General features: G+C 54.3%; 1 protein-coding gene across 1 annotated transcript; it reads left to right on the top strand.

Annotated features, from left to right (window-relative positions):
* Positions 1-3764: 3764 nt before the first annotated feature.
* On the top strand, positions 3765-22616 carry LOC101939795 (RING finger protein 112-like). The gene is made up of 13 exons (XM_065594148.1): positions 3765-3880; positions 4663-4929; positions 10335-10550; positions 10931-11068; positions 11422-11526; positions 11792-11842; positions 13187-13243; positions 13450-13536; positions 14531-14660; positions 14815-14945; positions 15152-15205; positions 20291-20365; positions 20895-22616. Exons 2-13 carry the CDS (start codon positions 4681-4683, stop codon positions 21390-21392), a joined length of 1791 nt encoding a protein of 596 aa, XP_065450220.1. The 5' UTR covers positions 3765-3880; positions 4663-4680; the 3' UTR covers positions 21393-22616.
* The last annotated feature ends 206 nt before the right edge of the window (positions 22617-22822 follow it).

Here is a 22822-nt window from a genome sequence, read left to right as displayed (position 1 = left end):
TGAGTCCAGGCCTATGGTGATTTTCACTTCCCCGTTTTATTGCCAACTCAATGTGCCAAGAAGAGAAAGTCAAAGATAGTATCCAGGTCAGGGGTGTAATTATCAGGTGGTTATGGGTACAATGGGGTTAAGGACACCATGGGGACTGGGGTTAAGGTTATGGAGATCAGGCTAAGGGAATCATGGGGGTTGGGGTGGAGGTTATCATATGGTGTCTTGGGGGTTGGTATTGCAGTTTTCATTTTCTTTCTTTCTTTCTTTCTTTCTTTCTTTCTTTCTTTCTTTCTTTCTTTCTCAATCACCTTTTTTATTATGATTTTAAAAAAAAATTAAATCTAGCTACATTTCAGAATAAAGCATTGTTTCAAAGTCCAAATGTTTTGTTTGGAATATGTCAAAGAAACGGTTCCACTTTTCTTAATTTATATTTCACCCGAAACTATTTGCCGAATTCCGTCGGAATTTGTCAATTGTTTTGGTCAACCCCAAACTGCATATTTCAGCGAATAAACTCTTCCTCCAAAAGATGTCACTCAGCTGTGCTGACTAGCACAAGAAATACACAGCTCTAGACAAAATAGCCAACACACCTAAGTGCATCTTGTGGTCAGATGTCACCGGTGTGGTGCTCTGCTCTGTCAAATGTTGATAACTGTTCGACTGCATGCGTGTGTTCCCTCTGTGTGCTGCCCCAGCTCTGCGCAGATCGCTGGCACAGCAGACCCTGAGAGAACCCCAATGGCCACAGACTCCGATAAGGTATGAAGGCCCCCGGCCAGGTTTATTGTCAAACGAAATACAGTCTCTAGCTCCCCAGATCAGATGTCTACAGTTCTGCTAGTACATATGTGCTCCCAGACAATGGACCGGCTCAGTCAGTGGTGAGACTCTCCACTGCCCCCTAGGCTGGACGAAGACAGCCCCTCAGAGGTACATCTTTATACACAGGTACAAACAAGTTACACATCACTCCTGACGTATTGAGGTGTGACCCTTGTACGTGTCAAGGTGCCGCCTATTACCTTGCACATGTTGGTTTGGGCAAAACAACTCTATCCATCATATTATCCTTTTGCCCCTGTGTGACGGTGCTGCCTGTGGGAGCTGGCTGAGGTCACTCAATCAGGGTGAACTGCAAACAGAACGGGGCAGACAAACCCCAAAAGCTGGTGGATCTTCCAATACTTAGATTTACCGACCAGCCCAAAACAGCTTCTGTATTACCTCACTGGTTACTCAGAGTCCAACCAACGCAGTTCCCTTAAAGTGCCCAGCGTCCGGCCTCCGTCCAGACACACCTGTCAGATATGATGATGATTACTGACAATCTTATCTCATCATATAAAAGACAAGGTTCTTCCAACCCCAAAGGGTCAGCCACACACCCAGGTTCAATTATAACTTAGATCTTACCCAAAATACACCCTATAGTCAATTCTTATTAACTAAGCTAAAATGTATTAAAAAGAAAAGGGAGAGAGTGTTGGTTAAAAGATCAATATACAGACAGACTTGAATTCAATTCTTGAGGTTCAGACACAGCAGAGATGAGCTTGTCGTTGCCAAAAGTCCTTTTAGAAATAGTCCAGAGGTTATAGTCCAATGTCCATATTCAAGGTGGCTCCAGTCAGTGACTGGGGATCTCAATCCTTGTGGCTTAAGGTTTCCCCCCCTTGAAACCCAAAGCAGATCTGAGTTGAAGAAGGATCATGTCCCAGGGTCTTATACATTTCCAGCAGCCTTTCGGCCTGAGAAAACAATAGGCCTAACTCTCCTTCTCCCAAATATCCTGGCAATTAGCACAGGATAATTTATCCATTAAACAATTCAGATACAGGTTACCACAACCTTCAAAGAGACATAGAGACAATAATACTATTTCACTCAAGTATCATTATAAATGTTAATATTTCTTTTTTGATCTTTGAATTTAAAACTATAGCAATACACAAGAATGGTTTGCTTACATCACAAGCCCTGAGCAAAATCTCCCCTTTTACTTCTAACAATGCAGACTTACATTTCAAATTTACATACCTTCCTAACCAGTCTAGGTTTACCCATGGGTCAGGTCAGTCTGAGTCTTTCTGGCCCTGTCACCTTCCAATGAAATATTATATTATACTCAGAACGTCACACCCTGCCTTTAGGATGGGTCAGCTTGTTCCTGTTCTCTGTGGGGAATGTGCTAGTACTGGAGTGCTCTGGTACCATCCTGTTACATGTTTACATAACTTGTTCCCAGTACCTTTTAGGTGTGTGTATTTTTGCAGCATCAGCCCTCTTCATGCCAGATTCTGTGAGCAGGGCCTGCCTCTGGCTCACCGCTTAACTTTGCTTTATGTTAGCAAGGACTTGACCATTACTTTAGCTCAGGCCTTAGGCCTCATACCAGGCCTCTGATGCAAGGGTTTATGGTTCAAGGCCTTATTTTACCACACATCTCCCTAGCTCAGGTTCCTCACTGCTGGGGAGAGTGCTCTGGGTTTGAACAGGGTCATGCCGCAGAGCTGGGGATAGATTGGATGCAGCATTCAAAAGCTACCATGTTACAGATGAAGAGACAAACGTCCAAACAGGCAGTGCTGGTCAGTTGAATGTAAGCCACTTGCAGATTCAGCAAAAAAAGTTCTTTCTCTGCTTAGATTGCAAGAGCTCATTTGGGATCTTTGCTGTGCCCGTCCCAATGGGGATCTCAGTTGGCAGTTGTTTATTGCCTGGCACAATGGCTCCCCGATCTCAATTGGGGTCTGTGCAGCACCCGGCACAACAGGGCCCCTCACTGAAACCTGCTGGGGTTTTTGGCTGGCCCTGTCCCAACAGCAAAAGAAAGAGGATGGACCAAAGGAAAAGCAGGATCCTGAGACGGACAGGCCCCAGGGCCAATGCAGAGAGGCCAGTGCTCCAAGTCAGCCTGATTGACAGGGAAGGCAGGCCAATGAGGCAGTCAGGAGCCGGGGTGGCCCTCCTCTATGTGAGCTGGGCAGAGCTAAGGGGAGCAGAGAGCAGCCGAGGAGAGCAAGGGGGTCCTGGCAGAGGACCCAGTGCAGGGAGATGTTGCCAGACAAGAGGCCTTGAAGGAGGCACTGGGAAGAAGGGTCCTGCCTCCTAGTGCCTGAGGACATGTGGCCACCGCCAAAGCAAGTGTCTGACCCACGGTGTCACCGCAGCCCAGCCAGGGCCTGGGCGGGAGGCCTGGGACGGGTGAGGAACACACTGTGACCTTTCCTGACACCCCAGAGACGGCTGTGTGTGGTGTCCCCATGCCCACACAATGGGGCTCATTGTTTCCTTTAACCTTTCCCAGTTTTCCCTGAGTTTTCTTAAAGTTGCTGTTTAATAATTGTATTAGGTTTTAACTGATTGCAGCGATCAGTGGATCAGGGAAGCGTCCAGTGTGGACAGAGCACCCTGGAGTGGGGACACCTGGCCGGGTCCCTGTCCTGAGCAATCACAACATGACTGGGGGGTCGAGCACCACAGGAGCCCTGAGCCCAGCCTTGTCGGAGAGGGGAAGGGGAGTTGTCGAGGTGCAGGCTTCTGGGTAAAGGGAGTTGGAGCGAGGACTCGGCGCCTTTGGTTAAATGATTCACCGGGGCCATGCAGAAACCAGGAAAGTTCCCCACAATCGCAGGACCATCTCCCGCTTACACAAGCGCCCTCTCTGCAAAGGGCTCTAGGGAAAGGAGCCAAGAGCCCTCAGCCACACCCACGGCATCCAGTGACCAAACCCAGAAGCTAAAAGACAAGCTGAGTGGGGAGCGGCCAGCCCGTCACTCTGTGCAGAGAGACACGCAGAGAGCAAAGGAGGCAGAGGGAAAAAAATCAGAGACAAATGGAAAATTAACCTCAAGATCTGCACTCGAGTCTGTTCACCAGGGTGAGCTACAGGCTATGCTAGCAGAGGGCTGTGGATTGGAATTGAGGGGCACTGGCAGTGCTCGGGGGGTGAGGCTCAGGGCTGGGATCGGGACTGAGGGGCACCGGCAGATCTAAGATCCATGGCTGAGGGTATCTCAGAGCAGGACAGTCCGAAATCTGCCAGGAGGCAGAGCAGGGCTGGCTCCAGCCATCAGGGCTGCCGGGCTCGGTGCCCAGATCCTCTCCAGTGACCTTTCTTCAATCCCCTCTCCCTGCCTGTAGCTAGCACCTGGGGGCGGGGTGGTTTGCTATGGCTGATTGTGCTTTGTCCAGGAGCCCCAGGGCCCTGTGAGCTGGAGCCGGGATTCAGGATGCCCAAGGCAGCCCCCATGCAATAATAACAGGAGTGATGGCAGCCCCAAGACCCCTTCACCAGCTGGGCTGGCAGGCGCCCGGGGGGCTCTGAGAGTCTCACCCCACGGCCAAGCCCATGTCCTGGCGGGTTGGGCGTTTCCAGTGTGATGAGCTTAGGGGGCAGCAATGGCTGTGTCATCCCCATCGGAGTTCAGGGCGCTGTGCTCCCAGACCCCCAGGCAACCCAAAACCCCACGAGCAGAGAGACACTTGCCAGCCCTGCCCAAAAGTGGGAGTGGCCAGCTCACAGCAGTGAACGGAAACTTACAAGCAAAGTGGTGAAAACTAACAATGGAGCCCAGGAGTCCTGGCTCCCAGCCCCCCTGCTCTAGCATGTCAGCCCTGGTGTTCCCATGTGCCAGCTCCTGACCCAGTCGATCTCCCCAGGCCTGCAGGGTCAGAGGGATGGAACAACTCCGGGAGGACGTCACCTGCTCCATCTGCCTGGACATTTTGGATGACCCCGTCTCCATCGAGTGCGGCCACAACTTCTGCCGGGGCTGCCTCTCCATTCACTGGAGCGAGGTCTCAGCCCAAGGGTGCCGCTGCCCGGAGTGCCGGGCTCCCTGCTCCGGGGACAGGATGATCCCAGACACACGCGTCAAAAACCTAGTGGAGAAAATCACCGAGCACCTGCAGGAAGAGCCAGAGCCGGTGAGACCAGACAGGCCGGGTAAGGGGGAAACGAGCTTTCTCCTGTCAGGGATACTCGGCCCAACCCAGCCCCTGGCCAGGGACTGGCTGGCTCAGGGGGGCAGGGAATGGGACATGGGGCCTGTCCCCTTTAGAGGGCGCCAGCCCTGATCTGGCCCCAGAGTGGGGACTGGCTGGCTCAGAGAGGTGGGGAATGGGACACACAGACTCACAGACTTGAAGTCCAGCAGGGACCATCATGATCTTCTAGTTTGACCTTCTCCACATTGTGGGCCACAGAACCTCACTCACCCGCTCCTGTAATAGACCCAGAACCTCTGGCTGAGTTACTGATGTCCTCAAATCATGATCTAAAGACTTCAAGTTACAGAGACTCCACCATTGACACTAGTTCAGGCCTGCTAGTGACCCGTGCCCCATGCTGCAGAGGAAGGTGAACCCCCCCCAGGTCTCTGCCAATCCGATCTGCGGGAAAATTCCTTCCCAATCCCATATATGACAATCAGTCAGACCCTGAGCATGTGGGTGAGACCCACCAGCCAGACACCTGGGAAAGAATTCTCTGTAATAACTCAGAGCCCCCCCAGCTAGTGTCCCATCACTGGCCGTTGGGGATATTTGGTACGAGCCTTCGCACATGAGCCATGTGCCACTGTAGACACCCTTATCATACCATCCCCTCCATGAAATTGTCACGCTCAGTCTTGAATCCAGTTAGGTTTTTTGTTCCCCGTGGGAGGCTGTTCCAGAACTTCATTCCTCCGATGGTTGGAAATCGTTGTCTAATTTCAAGGCTAAACTTGTTGCTGGACAATTTATAGCCATTTGTTCTTGTGTCAATGTTGGTGCTTAACTTAAATAACTCCTCACCCTCCCTGGTATTTATCCCTCTGTTGTGTTTCTACAGTAAAATCATAGCTCCCCTCACCTTTCTTTTGATTTGGCTAAACAAGCCAAGCTCTTTGAGTCTCCTCTCCTAAGGCAGGTTTTCCATTCCTCTGATCACCCTAGTAGCCCTTCTCTGTATCTGTTCCAGTTTGAATTCATTTTTCTTAAACTTGGGAGACCAGAACTGCACACTCTGCTCCAGATGAGATCTCACCAGCGCCTTGTATAATGGCAATAACACTTTCCTGTCTCTGATGGAAATGCAGTGGGTACGGCCTAGAATTGCATCAGCCTTGTCACGGCCACATCACACTGGCGGCTCATAGTCATCCAGTAATCGGCCAATAAACCCAGGTCTTTCTCCTCCTCTGTCACTTCCAACTGATATGTCCCCACCTTGTAGTACAAATTCTTGTTGTTAGTCCCTATATGCATAACTTTGCACTTTTCACTATTCAGTTTCATCCCATTTTTATTACTCCAGTTTTCAAGGTTGTACCGATCTTCTTGTATGATATTCCAGTCCTCCCCCATATTAGCAATACCTCCCAACTGTGTGTCATCTGCAAATTTGATTAGCGCACTCCCACTTTTTGTGCCAAGGTCAGTAAAAAAAGATTAAATAAGATTGGTCCCATGACCGATCCCCGAGGAACTCCACTAGTAACCTCCCTCCAGCCTGACAGTTCCCCTTTCAGTTTGACCTGTTGTAGTCTCCCCTTTACCCAGTTCCATATCCATCTCTCAATTTTCAAATTAATTACCATCTTCTCCAATTTAATTTCCCATGAATACCTTACTGAAATCCAGACAGATTAGATCAGCTGCATTTCCTTTGTCTAGAAAATCATCCGAAGAAGTGGGCTGTAGTCCACGAAAGCTTATGCTCTAATAAATTTGTTAGTCTCTAAGGTGCCACAAGTACTCCTGTTCTTCTTCTCAAGGGAAGAGATCAGGTTGGTTTGGCACGATCTACCTTTTGTAAAGCCAGATTGTATTTTATCCCAATTACAATTTATCTCTATGTCCTTAACTACTGTCTCTTTCAAAGCTTTTCCCAAGACCCTGCATACAATTGAGGTCAAACTAATGGACCTGTGGTTTCCTGGATCACATTTTTTTTCCCTTTCTTAAATATAGGTCCTATATTAGCCATTCTCCAGTCATGGGATAAGAGCCCTGACTTTTACAGATTAATAACAAATCCTTGCTATTGGGCTTGCAATGTCATGTGCCAGTTTCTTTAATATTCTTCAGTGGAGATGGTCCAGGCCCTCCAGTTTGATCCCATTACGCTGTTTGAATTTGGCTTCCATTTCAGCCCATTCAGAGACAATTTCTACTTCCATATTCTTGTTCTCATTAGCCATCTTTCCACAAGCTTCTCATTACGGTTATTATAAACTGAGGCAAGGTATTCGTTTAGTTGTTGGGCAGTACCTACGTAACCGGGGCCAGCTTCAATATCTAGGGGTTCTTTTCCATTGATCCAACACAGAACCGGCTTGAGCCCCCACCCACTAACCTGGGACATTTACACACCACACCTTGGGCACCTCTCAGAGGCAATACTTCTCCTCTCACAAGCACAGAGTCTGAGTGTAGAAAAAACCCTTTTAATAAAAGGAGGTAAGTAACTCGGAGTTAATTTGGGAAAACACCAGAAGCAGGATTCATAAACATAAACCATGAGCAAAAGTTACACCCCCAGGTAGGCTGGACAGGGTCCTTTTCTCCTCAGGTTCTTAGGTCCAGCAACCCCAAAGTCAGTTTAACGTGCCCATCCCTTCTCTGCACCCCACTCACTGTTGCTGTCCTTGGACAGTGCAGCCCCAGAGTTCAGAGGTGCATCTGCAGAGTTCACCTCCCACCCTGGGTGAAAATGGGGGTGGGGAGCGGAGGCACTTTACTCGTCCACTGCTGGAGCACTCATTCGCCAACCCTCTCTGCAGGGCTCTGCTCTGACAGTCTCTGCCAGCCGCCTGGCTGGCCATACCAAGGTGTCTTCTGGGGCCCCTACTTCACACAGCTCTCAGTGATTTCAGCTGTTAGTGGGGGAGCCTCACTGCTGGTGCACACTGGGCAGTCTCTTGCATCAGAGACACTGTCCCAAAACAGGTCTAATATCAATGATTTCAGCTCTGCAGCATGTAACAAGACTCTCAGTTGAGTATAAATTAGCTCTGTTATTCTACAGTGGAGAGAGGAAGGGGAAAGTGGTGTTTGGGTCTCTTGGGTGTGTGTGTGTGTGTGTGTGTGTGTTCCATTGGGATATGCCAGGTACAGTTCTGCTGCCCTTGGTTCACACAACAAAGATAACAACCCATTATTACTCCTGCCCCAATAACGAGTAGACTGGGGATCCAACACCAGGCACAAGTGACCATTTGGGCAACCAATCCCATCATGCTGAGCACCTAGGCAGGGTGGGTGTGCCCATGCAAACGAGATCAGCTCCTGAAGTCCTTTTCCACAGCTCACCACCAGATGTCGGGGGGGAGAGCTCCTTCAGACTCTGCTGACACCTATATCTTTCATCTCCACCCCACCCTCAGTGCTTAGCACTCCCACTTCTTCTTTCCTTGTTTTCTTTTTATTTTTAAGGCTAAAGAACCTTTTAGTGTTGGTTTTCATTCCCTTTGCAAGGTCCAACTCTGCTCAGCTTTTGGCAGTTCTCACTTCCCCCCCCCCACTTTCTGGCCTCCAATAGATACCTTTCCTTGCTGATCCATCCCATCTTCCATTCCTCGTAGGCTTTCTGCTTTCTCTTAATCACCTCTTTGAGATCCTGGTTCATCCAGTTTGGTCGGCAGCCCTTCCCTACCGGCTTCTTCCTGGATGCAGACTCCAAAGAGTTTCTGCAACTTAGACTTAAAGTAATTCCAAGCCTTCTCCACATCCAGATCTTTGAGATTTGCAGGTCATCCAGTTCCTACCTAACTAATTTTTTACAGTTTGCCCTTTTGAAATCCAGGACCCCCAGCTGCCGACCTGTTTTGGTTTATCCTTCCATTTAATTTAACCTGAATTAGCTCCTGGTAACTCGAACCAAGGCTGTCCTCTACAGCCAGATCTTCAGTGAGGTCCTCGCTACTTATCAATACCAAATCTAAACTGGCATCACCTCTTGTTGGTTCAGTGACTATTTGCTGAAGAAATCTGTTGGCTGTCACATCCAGGAATATCCGGGCCCTACCATTATTAGTAGCACTTCTCCCCCAATCTCTGTCTGGAAAATTAAAGTCTCCCATGATCACACAATTCCCAGTGATATTTATTTCACTGACACTATGAAAGGGGGTCTCTATCCACACCCAAACTGGACCCTTGGGTCTCTAGCAGACCACAAGAACTATCCCAGGGGAGCCTCTGGTAACTTTCTTCCCCACAGTGATTATGACCCAAACAGATTCTGTTTTACCCATTCCAGCCCTTCTCATTTCTTACAACTGCACCTCGTCATGAACACACAATGCTACTCCACAACCTCTGCCTTTTTCCTTTCTTTCCTGTAATCCAGCCATGGCTGCTACTGCCCCATGGTTCTGTTCTCCCGATAATCTCTGGTTCCCCATCTTGCACCCGTAGTCCTACTTCCTCCATTTTGTCACCCGGCTCCTGGAGTTGCTGAGCAGACAAGTCACTGCTTCCGCTTGGCTTTGCTCAGATTTCTCACCCGGGTAGGTTCAGTCGTTTTACTGCCAGTATCGGCCACCTGACTGGTGTCAGTGCTCTTGGCACTATTGTTCCTCTTGTCGTCCATTCTCCCGCCCTCTGTCCTTCCTTTCTCCACTGCTGGGCCCTGTCCTACTTGATTTTCCTCCCGCTCAGTGTGAGAATCGGGCCTGGAGATTCCAAGAGCATCTCCCAGGGTTCCTAGTTTAAAGCCCTTTTCATCAGCTGTGCCAACCTCCATCCTGGAAGTCTATCCCGCACCCTGTTCAGGTGGCTTCCGTCCCATGAGACCAGTCAGCTGTCCGTGAGCGCCTCCCGGTGGTCGAACATCCCCAAAGCCTCCTTAGCCCCACTGCCTGAGCCACCTGGTGATCATCAGCATCTTGTCTCCCCTTCACTCTCCTCCTCCCACTGAAGATTCCCTGAGCCTCCATTTCTTTTAGGATCTTCCCCAGTAGGGTGACCAGACAGCAAGTGTGAAAAATCGGGACGGGGGTGAAGGGGTAATAAGAGCCTATATAAGAAAAAGACTCAAAAATCAGGACTATCCCTATAAAATCAGGACATCTGGTCACCCTATTCCCCAGCCTGGCGCAGTCTCCCTTGATGTATTCCAGCAAGAATCTAGGGGCTTTCCCCTCCAGGGAGTGCTGCCTCTGATCCAGCCCCACGGCAGGGGGACTAGCTGCCTGAGGAGGGTGGGAATGGGGCCCAGGGCTCTGATCTCAGGCACTGGCTGCGTTGGGGGTTGGGAATGGGGCAAGGGGCTGTGATCGGGGGCCATGGGACAGGCTTACTTGGGGCTTGGGGGTCCAAGATCTGACCCTGCTCTCTCCCTGCAGCAGGGGCCGGGGGCTCAGCCAGAACCGGGGCACCCGGTGCAGCTGGTGCGTCTGGATGAGGAAGAGAACCCGATCCTGGAGGAGGAGGCCCTGAGCCGCTGCCTGGAGCAGGGTGGGGTGGGGGACGCCCCCGTCTGCCTGGTGTCCATCATCGGGGAGCAGCGCTGGGGCAAATCCTTCCTGCTGAACTACCTGCTGCGCCGGCTCCGGAGCCCGGTGAGTGTGAACGGGAGCAGGAGTGAGCTGGGGTGTGAACGACTCAATCCTACTCCCTGCTGGCAGGTTCAGAGCTGCAAATGTGTCTGTGAGCAGCCCGACCCCCACCAGGTCCAGTTAGCTCGGGCCATGGCTGGGCACGAACATGTCTGTCTGACTGTCTGGAACACAACGTGTCTCTCTGTGTGTCTAGACAGCAGTGGGTCTGTTTGTCTATGAGATTACGAGTACACCCGTCACCATGTATCCTCCCCACCCCACACTAGTACAATTAACCCCTGTCCCCTCTCAGGGTTTGCAGCCTGGGGTAAAAAGGGGGTACCAGTACTGACCTCCCCCACCCTTCACTGACCTCCACCCGGCATGTTCCCTCCCGGCAGGACACGAGGGACGGGTCATGGATGGGCCGGGAGGATGAACTCCTGGAGGGTTTCGAGTGGTGTGCGGATGAGCAGCGAGTCACCGAGGGGGTGTGGGCCTGGAGTCAGCCCTTCTGGGTCCCTGCCGAGGGGGGGAAGGTAAGTGGAGGCATTGGGGGTGCACAGAGAAGGGGGAGGAGGCCATGGGAGTGGGAGAAGGGAAAGGGGAACAGGGTAGAGGGCTGGGACCAGAGGGAATGGGGGAAACAGGGAGGGATGGACAGAGACATGGGGAAGGAGGCCCCAGGGGAACCAGCTGGAGAGAGAATAAGGGGGAATGGAGAAGAGACAGAAGTAGGGAGCTAACACTGGGGAACTTCTGGGGAAGGCGAGAATGAGATGCCAGGTGCCATGGGGGTGGAGCAGGGGGCAGGCTCTGGGGGCAGAGGGGCCGTGGGTGGCTGGACAAAGCCGGGAGCTGACCTGGGGCTCTCACTCTTGCCCCCCCACAGGTGGCCGTGCTGCTGGTCGACACCGAGGGCTCCATGGACATTGAAAGGAACAAGGAGACCTGCATCAAACTCTCCGCCATGTCCATGCTGCTCAGCTCCTACCAGGTCGGGGAGCTCAGCACGGGGCACTCTCCCCTGGCACTCAGGGCAGGCCCCAATGCCCTAGTGCGGAGCTAGGGGGCGCTGTGCTGCAGGGAGTGGGGCAGGGCTCAGCAGGGGGCGCTCTCCCCTGGCAGTCAGGGCTGACCCCGATGCCCCATGTGGCGCTAGGGGGCGCTGTGCTCGGGGCAGGTGATGTGGCTGGGAAGTGGCCTGGGCCGGCTATTGCTGCCCGTTGCTGTAGCTCTGTCTGTCTCCTGGTTATCTGCAGATACTGAACATTGGCTGTCGAGTGAAGGACACGGATCTCGAATACCTGGAGGTGAGGCCGGGCAGCGCGATGCAGGACGTGGCCAGGCCAGGTTCTCCCGTTAGCCGCACAGGGTTATTATCCCTCCCCATAGCTCCTGGAGGGAAACTGAGGCCCAGAGAGAGAAAATGACTCTCCCACAGTCACGTGGGCCTCTGGAGTCAGCGCTGTCACCGCACGGCCAGAGGGGAAAGTAAGCCAGTACGCCGTGCCAGACTGCACCGGCTTCCGCGGCGGGGATTTAAAGGGCTCGGGGATCCCCGTGGTGGTCAGAGCCCCGGGCCCTTTAATTCGCCCCTGAGCACCAGGGACTCACTCCTGTCTCTTCCTGCCACCTCTGCAGCTGGGAGCCCCGGGGTGATTTAAAGGCCACAGCCGGTGCCCCAGGGCCTTTAAATCTTGAGAGGCCCCGCCTCTTCCAGATGAGGCCACGCCCCCCTCAGAACTCCGGCCATACCAGTAAGTCCTGTAAGTTACTTTCACCCCTGCGCATGGCCCAGCCTGGCTGTCTGGCGTGGGCCACTGGGCCAAAGTTAGGACCCCTCCCTCCCCTCCAGCCCAGCTCCACCATTGGTAGGAAGCTGCTGGGGCAGCACCTGGGGCAGTCGCTCTGCCCCCTGCGCTGTTCTGCTCCTCTCTCCAGGGTCTTACCCAGCCCTGCCGAGTCGAGCCTCTGGCAGTCGTGCCCTTAGCGATATCACTGCCGCCTGTGGCATACGGCGTGCCCTGGACTCCTACCCCTGTACCGCACCCTGGGGGGATTCTCTGTGCGGGGGAGGGGTCAGCTTGGGCGGGTTTTATCTGCCCTCGCTGCCCTGGGTTATGTCACTGGCAAAAACATGGTTCACGCAGAGCTCAGGGAAATGCCGCGTGGCCGAGACTGTTCCAGGCGTGAGCAGAGCCGTGATATAACCCCTGGGGCTGTGCAAAGAAAGTTGACAGCATCCATCAGCCTGAGGCAATGGGGTGTTTGTGGAGTGGAACCCCTCGGTAAATGGACCCCAAATTTGGATCACTGACCCACCCACACCTCTCTGGAGCGCCCTGGAGAGAAGGAGAAAGTCTTGAAACCAGACAGAAGAGGGGTGTCAGACCCCTGTGTCCCACGGCCTCCCTCCCCGTCCCATGGCCGGGTGCAGCCTTATTCTCTCTGCCCCACTGAAATTGTCTCTGTCCATATCAATATTCGTTTCGCACTCGCTGGGCCTCGCTCTCGGCCCTGGGCAGAGGGAGAAGCTCAGATGTGGGGATTAGGGAGTGATCAGGCCCCTTTCTGTCCACAGGCAGGATCACTTCCCCCCAGACCAAACACCTCCCAGGTCCCAGACTCGCCCCGTCCCTCTTCTCTCTTCACAGATGTTTGTGCAGGTGGCCAAAGTGGTTGGAAAGGAATACGAACTGGAGCCCATACAGGTGAGATGGCTGCCCCCCCAATCACCTGCCCTGCCCCATGTGTCCCCACATTGCACCCCTCCCCCACTCCACAGCATGCACCTGCTCCATGCACCCCTTGCCCCACTCCCAAGGGGTTGAGGTTTCCCCAGCAGACACTGTCCTTCCCCCCGTCCCAGCCTCCCCCACCCTCAGTGACCCCCACTCCCCGCCTGTCTCCCCTGCAGCATCTAGACCTGCTGGTGCGGGATTGGAGCAGCTCCCTGGTCCTTGGAGCCCAGGGTGGGGAGCAGCATCTGAGATACGTCAGACAGGTGACTGTGGGGCTTGGTTGGGTGGGGGGAATGGGACCTAGGGTCTGTCCCCTCTGGGGGGCACCAGCTGCGATCCAGACCCAGTGTTGGGGACTGGCTGGCTCAGGGGATGGGGAATGGGACACGGGGCCTTTCCACTCCAGGGGGCTGGTAGCCCCACCCTTTATGAAGGTTTCCTGACAAACCCCATTATAAGACCCCTTTAAAGTTGCTTATAACTTTGCCAAACTTTAAATGTTTGGGCTGAAATTTTCCATGCTTGTTCTCTGCCTCCTGCTGGATTCGTGCTTCCTCCAGCTGTTTCTGAGAATGAGGCTAAAGAAATACACATTGTTTAGCAATATTGAAAGAAAATTCTGATGTTCCTTTTTTTAACAACTCTAGCCCCCCCGGGCCCCGGCCCTCCCTACTTTGGAGTAAGGACTGTACATTTGGTGGGGGGTGGGGTGGTCAGTGTGTCAGAGAGATGTCAGAGAGATGCCAGAGTCCGTCCACACTGACCATGCTCCAGCCCCTCACAGCTCCACATGGTGCCCAGACTGAGCGTGCTCCGTCCCCACAGAGCGACCCAGTGTGCTCCAGCCGGGGGTTGCAGTAGCAAAGCTGGACTTCCCCCGCACTTGCTGCTCCAGGCCGGGCACCAGACCTGAGAGGGGATTTCCTGTCTCTCCCACGCTCTCAATGAGCCCAGGTGGGGTGGAGAAGGAAGCTGCTTGATTGCAGTGTGGAGGGGAGAAAAGCCAGACCAGGGGGAGGGAGAGGAGCAGGCTGGGACAAGACATCTGGATAGACTGGGAACAGGGTGGGGGAGGTTGAGACCTGGGACTCACTCCTGTCTCTTCCTGCCATCCCCTACTTCATTCACTGCATCCCTTCCAATGCCTACCACAAACGAGGCTGGGCCCCTCCAGCCCCTCTCTGACTGCCCGGCAGGTCGGGCTGATGTTAACAGGTGTTTGTGTGTCAATGTAACGATTCCCCCTGGCTCCGGCAGAAGCTGGCGGCGACGTCCCCTTGCAAACACCCCAAGGCCCTGGAAGCGCTGAGCAGAAGCAGCAGCCGCTGTTACCTGATGCCCTTCCCTGGCGAGCGGATCACGATGGGGAGCGAGGGAAGGCTGAGAGGTAACGGACGCGGGACAGCGGCTCTGAGCCCCCGGCCATGTGCAGAGTAATGTGACTGGGGCGCTGATCATGCCTACATGTGGACAGTAGAGAGAAGGGGGATCCGATGGGCTCTATAATCCCCTACCATTGTCCATCTCTCTCCCCTTTGCAGACATGGGTGAGAATTTCCGGGAGAGCCTGAGGGACTACATCACCACCCTGGGGAGCTCGGCCGGTCAACACATCCGGACGGACCGGCATGGGAAGCTGCTCACCGGGACACAGCTCGCTACCAAGATAAAGGTGGGGACCGGCCAGCTGTGCTGGAGGGAGCAGGAAGGGGATGCTCTCTCCTTGCAGTCAGTGATGACCCCAATACCCCCAATTTCCCAGCTGCCCCACCCCAGAGGTGGCTGCATCTCAGCGCCAGGCGAGCCCTCCCCATGTTCACAGCCTTTCTAAGCCCTGTGGAGTCTGTGACACGATGATTTCTTTTGGTTCCTTTGCAGAATTTATCTCATGTAATGAAGAAACATCGCTCCGGCTTCTCCTCACCCTGTCAGGTACTGTCTCTGTCTCTGACCTGATCATGGGGTGTCTCCCCTCTCCCATCCATACCAGGGCTGGTGAGGTGCTGGGAACTGGGGCTATGCTACTGGAGGTGACTGGGAAAAGGTCTCAGGTTCTTGGACTCCAAGGTAGAAGAATTTGACTAGACTAGAAGGTGGCTGATGCTGGAGGGTTTGCCCAGTGTACGGATGCGTCTCCAGTTCATGAGGCCCATAACAACAACATGCCTGTCCCCGGGCATGGGGACATACCTGCCCTATGTGTTTTGGCATGTAAATGCAGACATTTATCAGAGCTGGCCCAAAAGTGGGGATTTTTGTTTAGGTTTTTTGTGCAGAACCCATTGAGTTTCCTACAAACCCCCCCATTTGGCAATGCTGCCGAGGTGGCTCCTAGGAACTGTAGATCATGTTTCTCACATGCCTCATACTTCTCTATGGGTTGGTGTGATGGGGGGACACTCACCTCTCATGAGCGGCTCCTGTCAGCTGGGTGTGATCCTGCACTCTTCCCTTTTTCTCATCCTGGTGCCCCCTGTTGGCGGTTCTCATTGTCAGGGGTACCTCAGCCCTCCGGCTAAGTCACACGCAGTCTAAAGACACACGAAGGAACCCCTTCCCGGGTAACACAGTCCAACAAACGGTTGGCCTCTCTGGGCTCTGGAGCCTCATCTCTGGGCCTGTTTAAACTCTAGCTCCCTTCTCAGGCTCCAAAACTAAACTTGCCCCCTTCTTAGGGCTTTGGCCACTGCGCCAGTGGGGACCTGGGCTCACTCAGTACTCTGGGTCCCAACCCAGGGACCCTGCAAGAAGCAGTCACCTGCTGCTTTCTTTCCTAGTTGCTACTGCTGCATTTTCTGGGGTTCTTCTCATTCTGTCCCACCACCTTCTTGGGTTCTCTGTCTGGTCCCTGTCTGAGCAGGGTCTCCCCCAGGCCTCCTTGCCTGAGAGTTTCTCTGTCTCTGTCCTCATTTCTCAGGGTTTTTTCTCAGACCTCTGTGCCTGGACAGCATCCCAGTCCTGTCCCTGTGTGAGCAGAGCTTCTCCCCAGTCTCTTTCCCTGTGGAGTCTCACAGCCCTTTAGTCCTTTTTAACCCTTCTGGTCCCAGGCAGTGACTGCCCTGCTCAGCCCCTGTAGCTCCTTTTAACTGAGCCTGCTGCACCCTGATTGGCTGCTCCCCTGCAGCCTTTCTAGGCAGGCCTGGAGGACCCACCCTCATTGCTCCTTTTCCTGGGATGGGGTGTGCTAGGACGGCAGGACCTCCAGCAGGGGGCCCTAAAGGGCCTGGTTCACCCCATCACCGTTGAGCATCCTGGTTGGACGGCACCTCCCATGAACCTGGCCTCAGAGGACAATGGGGCAATTAGATTTCATATCCCATGGTGCACCAGCATCTCCTTGCTTGGTGAGGGGAAGCCAGGCATCATGGCCCCAGTGCACCATGGGAATTCTAGTCTAGGGTTACCATATTTCAGCAAGCAAAAACGAGGACGGGAGGAGCCCCGCCCTAGCCCCGCCCCTGCCCCTCCCACTTCCCGCCCCCCCAGAATCCCCAACCCTCCCCCCGTTCCTTGTCCCCTGACTGCCCCCTCCTGGGACCCCTGCCCCTAACTGCCCCCCAGGACTCCACTCCCTATCTAAGCCTCCCTGCCTCTTGTCCCCTGACTGCCCCAACCCTTATCCACACCCCCACCCCCAGACAGACCCCTGGGACTCCCACGCCCCATCCAACCACTCCCCACCCCCTGACAGCCCCCCCAGAACTCCCAACCCATCTAAACCCCTCTGCTCCCTGTCCCCTGACTGCTCCGATCCCTCTCCGCACTTCTGCCCCCTGACAGCCCCCCCCCCAGAACTCCCAACCCATCTAAACCCCTCTGCTCCCTGTCCCCTGACTGCTCCGATCGCTCTCCCCACTCCTGCCCCCTGACAGCTCCCCCCCAGAACTCTCAGCCCCCCACCCCTCTCCTTGTCCCCTGACTGCCCCCTCCTGGGACCCCTGCTCCTAACTGCCCTCCAGAACCCCACCCCCTACCTAAGACTCCCTGTTCCTTGTCCCCTAACTGCCCCCTCCTAAGACCCCCCCAACTGTCCCCCAGGACCCTACCCCCTACCTGTACCCTGACTGCCCAAAACTTTCTCCACTCCCCCCAAAAAGCCCCCCCCCCGTTTCTTGACTGCCCCCTCCAGAACCTCCCTGCCCCTTCTCCTGCCCCCTGACCCCCTTATCCTGCTGCTCAGAAAAGGGTGTTGGGCTCTGTGCGAGCCGAGCCGGACATGTGGCTGCGCTCCCCAGCACAACAAAACCCGGTCCCTGGCCCTGCACAACAAAACCCGGTCCCAGGCCCGGACCGGGCTGCAGGGGAGAGCTGCCCTTGTATCAGCACAAAGTGCTCTCGCTCCCGTTTTGCTACGCTGCATGGCAGAAACCGCTCCCAGTTGCAAAAGGGGAGGGCTGCACTTTGTGCTGAGACACTTGCTCAGAATGCAGGGCGGATCCGGCTCCTCTACAGCTGCTCCGGAGTCCAGCCTGGGACTTTCCTGCAGCCCTCCCAGCCGCTCGGTCTGCTCTGCCGGGGGAGGGGGGAAATCCCGGACATTGTGAGTGCTTTACAAATTCCCCCCGGATGCTATTTTTAGTACAAAAAGGAGGACATGTCCGGGTAAATCCGGACGAATGGTAATCCTATTCTAGTCCGACCATGGAGCTGGGCATATAGAGGAGAATGAGGCACTCAAACTACATTTCCCACAATGCACCACAGTATCTTATTTTGGTGAGGGGAAGCCAGGCATCATGGCTGTAGAGCATCATGGGAGGCACATGTGGCAAGATGTGGCTTTAAAGCCACTATTGTGATCCTGAATTCAGGGTCCCAGGACCGCCCAGGGATCGAGGGCCCGAGCCTGAGTCAAGCTGGGAGCCAGGGTTCAAGTCCTGTCGCTTTGCAGCATAGCCTTAGCCCTGCTGGACTTGTGCTCTTGGAGGCTGCCCAAAGTATCCCACAATCCCACAGGGCTGACTTTCTTTCTCCTCTGGCCAGTCAAGTTTTCTGGACAGTTCAGTTTTCCCAGGCTGCACCACCACCGAAGGGGAAAAGGGCAGCCGCAGCTGGGGCAGGCGCTAGGAAGTCTGGGATACAGGCGGTTGCACTCAGGCCTGCATAATGCAGTGTAGATGCTGGAGCTCTGAGCTGGAACCCAGGGTTCAACCTTTCCTAACCTGGGGTTACAAATGTGTGTAGATGCTCCAGCGCTAGGTTAGCAACCCCAGGGGCTGCTAACTCCATTCCTACTAACTCTGGGCTTACATTGCAGTGTAGACATAACCAGAGGCATGGACTGTAAGGTTCTCTTGGGCGTCAGCCTCAGATCGGCTGGGACAGGTGCTACCCAGGCCCTCTTCTAGGGGAGAATTGTGGGGAGGCTCATCTTATGTACGTGGGGGGAATAGACCGGCCTAGCTATTCTGGAATAACTCCTCTGCAATAACCACTCCAAAATAGCACCACAGCAGAGACTGTCCCAGAGTCATTGTGTTACCTGGTCAATTTAGGGCCCCCAGCCTATACCCTGCCTAGGGCTCAAGGTGTGACCCAGTCAATTTAAGGCACCCTCACCCTTTCCTGACTGAGGGCTTGGGGGGCAAGACACATAAGTGCATAAGAGCGGCCAGATTGGGTCAGACCAAAGGTCCATCTAGCCCAGTATCCTGTCTGCCGACAGTTGCCAGTGTCAGATGTCCGAGAGGGAATGAACAGACCAGGGAGGTGATCCATCCCCTGTCGCCCATTCCCAGCTTCTGGTAAACCTATCCTTACCCACGGGGCTCAGGAATAAACCTGGTCAATTTAAGTACCCGCCCTTCCCCTCGGGGCTCGGGGCTGTACGGGTCTGCAGAACCTTTTCCCAGCGAAAGAGACTTACACAGTTGTGCTCTAAACATCTGTTTATTAGAAACACGAACAGAATACATATACCAAGCAAATCCCTTATGCTCACCGCTCCCAACATCCAGACACATTTCACCCAATGGCCAGTCGGGATCCTCTCATCCGGGGGTTCCCAGCACCCACACACATCACAGTCATGCAGGGGGTCGGATGTTTTGCAGTTTGATGTTCCCCTGCAGTCCGGAGTTGATTCCCAAAGAGCATTGTTTTTCATTTACATTCTATAGGTAAAACAAACTCCCTCCTTCACATGTACGGAACCTATCACAATATCCCACACCCCTAAATGACAGACATTTTAACCAATTCCGCACTGGCACCTAGGTGTCCTTCTCCCTGCCCAAGTTCTTTACATTTTCTCTTTCGTCCCCAAATGGTAACTTGGTTGTGACCTTCTCTGTTTGTGCAGAGGGTCAGCATAAAACACTGGTCAGAGCTTATCTTACTATTTACTGAGTCTCCTTCTGTATCCTCCCTAATTTCCCAGTGCCTGAGCGTCTCTACTTCACCACCTTGGTGGTTATAACTCTCGTTAGGGACATTCCTGAGGGGGGGGTGCTTTAGCAGCAGCAGAACATTCTTTTTCTTTTTTTTTTTTTTTAGATTTAGTGGTGATATCCCTGAGTTTCACCCAAGGCTGGTTTAATATGGGAGGTTGATCAGGTCTCAGGCCAACAGTTGCTCCTCCACAAGAGTTAACCCAGCCCAGAGCAATACTCCTCCCCCGCACCAAAAAAAGGGCTGAGATTCACACCCAAACCACCTGCCTCCTGGAGATCCAAAAAAAACCCAAATACCACCAGACCCGTGAGAGCCGGTGTCACTGATGCGCTGTCAGTGGTCAGCCTCAGGCTGAGCCCGGCTGGGACAGGGGTTTGCAGAGTCCTCGGCTCCAGGACTGTGCTGCAAGTGCAAAGTGCAGGTCGGGGCGGGGAAGGGAGCTGAGGCTGGGTTGCCGTGAGGAACAAACTGGAGACCAGCGGCACCGGAAGTCCCAAGCAGCTGCCACCCCAGCTAGCGGCGTTGCTCTGTTACGTGAGGCTGCTGCGGTAGAAGCTGCAGCCACTAGGTGGAAACAGGTCCCCATAAACTGCAGCTCACCCCGGCCTTGTCCTCCCTGCACAGATGGCCATCACCTTCCACAACCAGAATGTCCTGGACAGAGCCCGCTCAGACCACGCTGTGTTTCTGAAGGAGAAAGTGAGTCCAAGGGGGCAGCTGTGTCCCCAGCCAGGGGAACCCCAGGGAAACTTCCTGGCCAGCCCCACGGGCTCTGGGCTTTGGAGCAGGAGATGGGAGTTCATATCGCCAGCTCCCAGGGTGGCTGCAGAGATGGGAGACTCCAACCCTCACACAAGGGAGAGCCCAATCTCAGTCGGAGGGTCTGCGCAGCACCCAGCGCCATCGCAGCCCGATCTCGATCAGGAGGCATGTGCAGCACCCAGCATAATGGGGGCCCCCGTGTCAGTCGGGGGCGGGGGGATGGACTGTGCAGCACTTCGCATGACTGGGGCCCAATTTCAGTCAGGGAATCTGTGCTGTGCCCAGCACGATGGGAGCCCTGATCTCACTTGGTGAGGGTCTGTGCAGCGCCCGCTGTGACATGATCCCAGACTCAGGCCGGGTCTGTGCAGCGCCCAGTGTGATGTGAGCCCCAATCTCAGGTCAGGTCTGTACAGCCCTTCCCACAGCTAACGCTCTTGGCCATCTCCTCTCCCGGCGGGCGCAGGACGACAACTCCAAGAATATGATCGACTGCCTGAAGGTGCAGCCCAGCAAGATGGTGGAGCAGTTCGCGGAGCGGCGCAAGCAGTTGCTGCGGCGGTGCCGGACGGACATGCAGCAGCCGGCGCTGGAGAAAGAGGCCCGGCTGACAGAGCTGGAGGAGGAGCTGACACAGGAGGCTGAGACCTTCCTGGAGACCTACGGGAAGCACTTCAAGAAATTTGCCATTTTGGCGGGCGTTGGCGCGGGGGTGGTGGTCCTGGCACCGGTGAGCGGAGCTGTTGGAGTTGGGATCGCCGCTGCTGCCCTTGGTATGGCTAAGGCGGCAGCCATTGGTGCTGGAGTGGGCGCTGTGGCTGGGATGTGTGTAGGCGTGGGCGTGGGTGGGGGAGTCGGTGGGAATATCGCTCAGAGGGATACAACGAGGGCTGAGGCCACCACCGGCCAAAGGGAGCAGGGGGATGACACTGAGGAGCAGTCTGATGAGGCTCCCCTGATCTGATTGGTGCCTCCCCTCCACCCCAGTCTGGGGTGATGACCAGGACCGGCTCCAGGGTTTTTGCCGCCCCAAGCGGCAGGGGGGAAAAAAAAAAAAGCTGCGATCACAATTGCGATCGGCGGCACTCCGGCGGCAGCTCCACCGCGCCGCTTTCTTCTTCTGCGGGAATTCGGCGGCAGGTGCTTCCCTCCGAGAGGGACCTGCCCCCGAATTGCCGCCCAACAGCCCGACATGCCGCCCCTTCCCCTTGGCCACCCCAAGCACCTGCTTGCTGGGCTGGTGCCTGGAGCCGGCCCTGGTGACGACTAAGGTGACGGGGCTGCAGCATGGCCCAGACACGCCACCCACCCACCCCCCATGGCAGAATGGGGCAGTCGTCTCTCACAGATTCTAAGTAGGGACATTGGTCCAACCCGCTCTTGAAAACCTCCAATAACTGTGTGAGACCCAGGTTCATCAATACCAGCTGGCAGAGGGTTCAGTGCCCTGTGTCAGCAATACCTAATAGGCCTGACAAACTCGCTGCACCTAACACACCGCTGGTATTTAGCCATAAACAGTGTCTTGTCATGTATCAAACGCAAACTGGGAGCGCACTGGGCATTAATATCCATGTGAAATGTGTAAGTGTCAGGCAGGGAGGGGTTACACGAATATGTACATGTGAAAAACTTGTTTTCAAGTCTGAATAAAGGCAGGATCAACAGACAAGTTTCTGCCAGACAAAGGACGTACATTCGCCCATCTGCCTTTGGGGACGTGTAAATTAATCATTGTAAGCCAGCCCCATGGATGCCCCACTTACATACAAAGATAACACGAAGATGTGGGGTCACCACACTGGAAAATAAACCATGGGGGGGGAGAACATCCTCCTGACTTTGGGGCCAAACAGACTTTGGGAGGCTGGATAGAAGGAGAAGGTAAAAGGAAGCCCCTGTATTCTTCACCACCGAAGCAAAAGGACAGCAATTTGGCAAGAGGGGGGCCCGGGGATTGGTCCGAGATGCAAGGAGCTTGGTTTAGGGGAGGTAAACTACTTTACCCTCTTACGTTTGCACTCTAGGAAGCATGTTACACTTTTGCTGCGTACGTGCTCCCCTTTTTACCATCAACAAGGGCCAGGTCCTTATTTTAGGGGATTCTCTACAATTTCTTAACTTTTGGCTCTAGCCCCCCAGTTGTCTGGGAACCTGTAACCACGCTGGGCGCCTTTGCCAGGCAAGTCTGTACCCACTTGCCAGCGCCGAGGTTTGAAGGAATAAACTTTGCTGGCAGCAGGAAAGAAAAGGGAAAGGCCGGGTTGAACTGGGGACGTATATTTACAGTTTAACGCCTTCCACCGCCAGCTGAAGTTTTGGGGAAAGTTTCCCTAAAATGGGTCAGTGGTAGCTGAGAATGAGGCTAGGAGGGGAAAATACATTGTTTTTCCA

This window comes from Chrysemys picta, chromosome 4 (assembly GCF_011386835.1).
Source record: "Chrysemys picta bellii isolate R12L10 chromosome 4, ASM1138683v2, whole genome shotgun sequence".
Lineage (NCBI taxonomy): Eukaryota > Metazoa > Chordata > Testudines > Emydidae > Chrysemys > Chrysemys picta.
The sequence above is the reverse complement of the archived record's forward strand: the minus strand, read 5'-3'. Positions and strand labels throughout refer to the sequence as shown.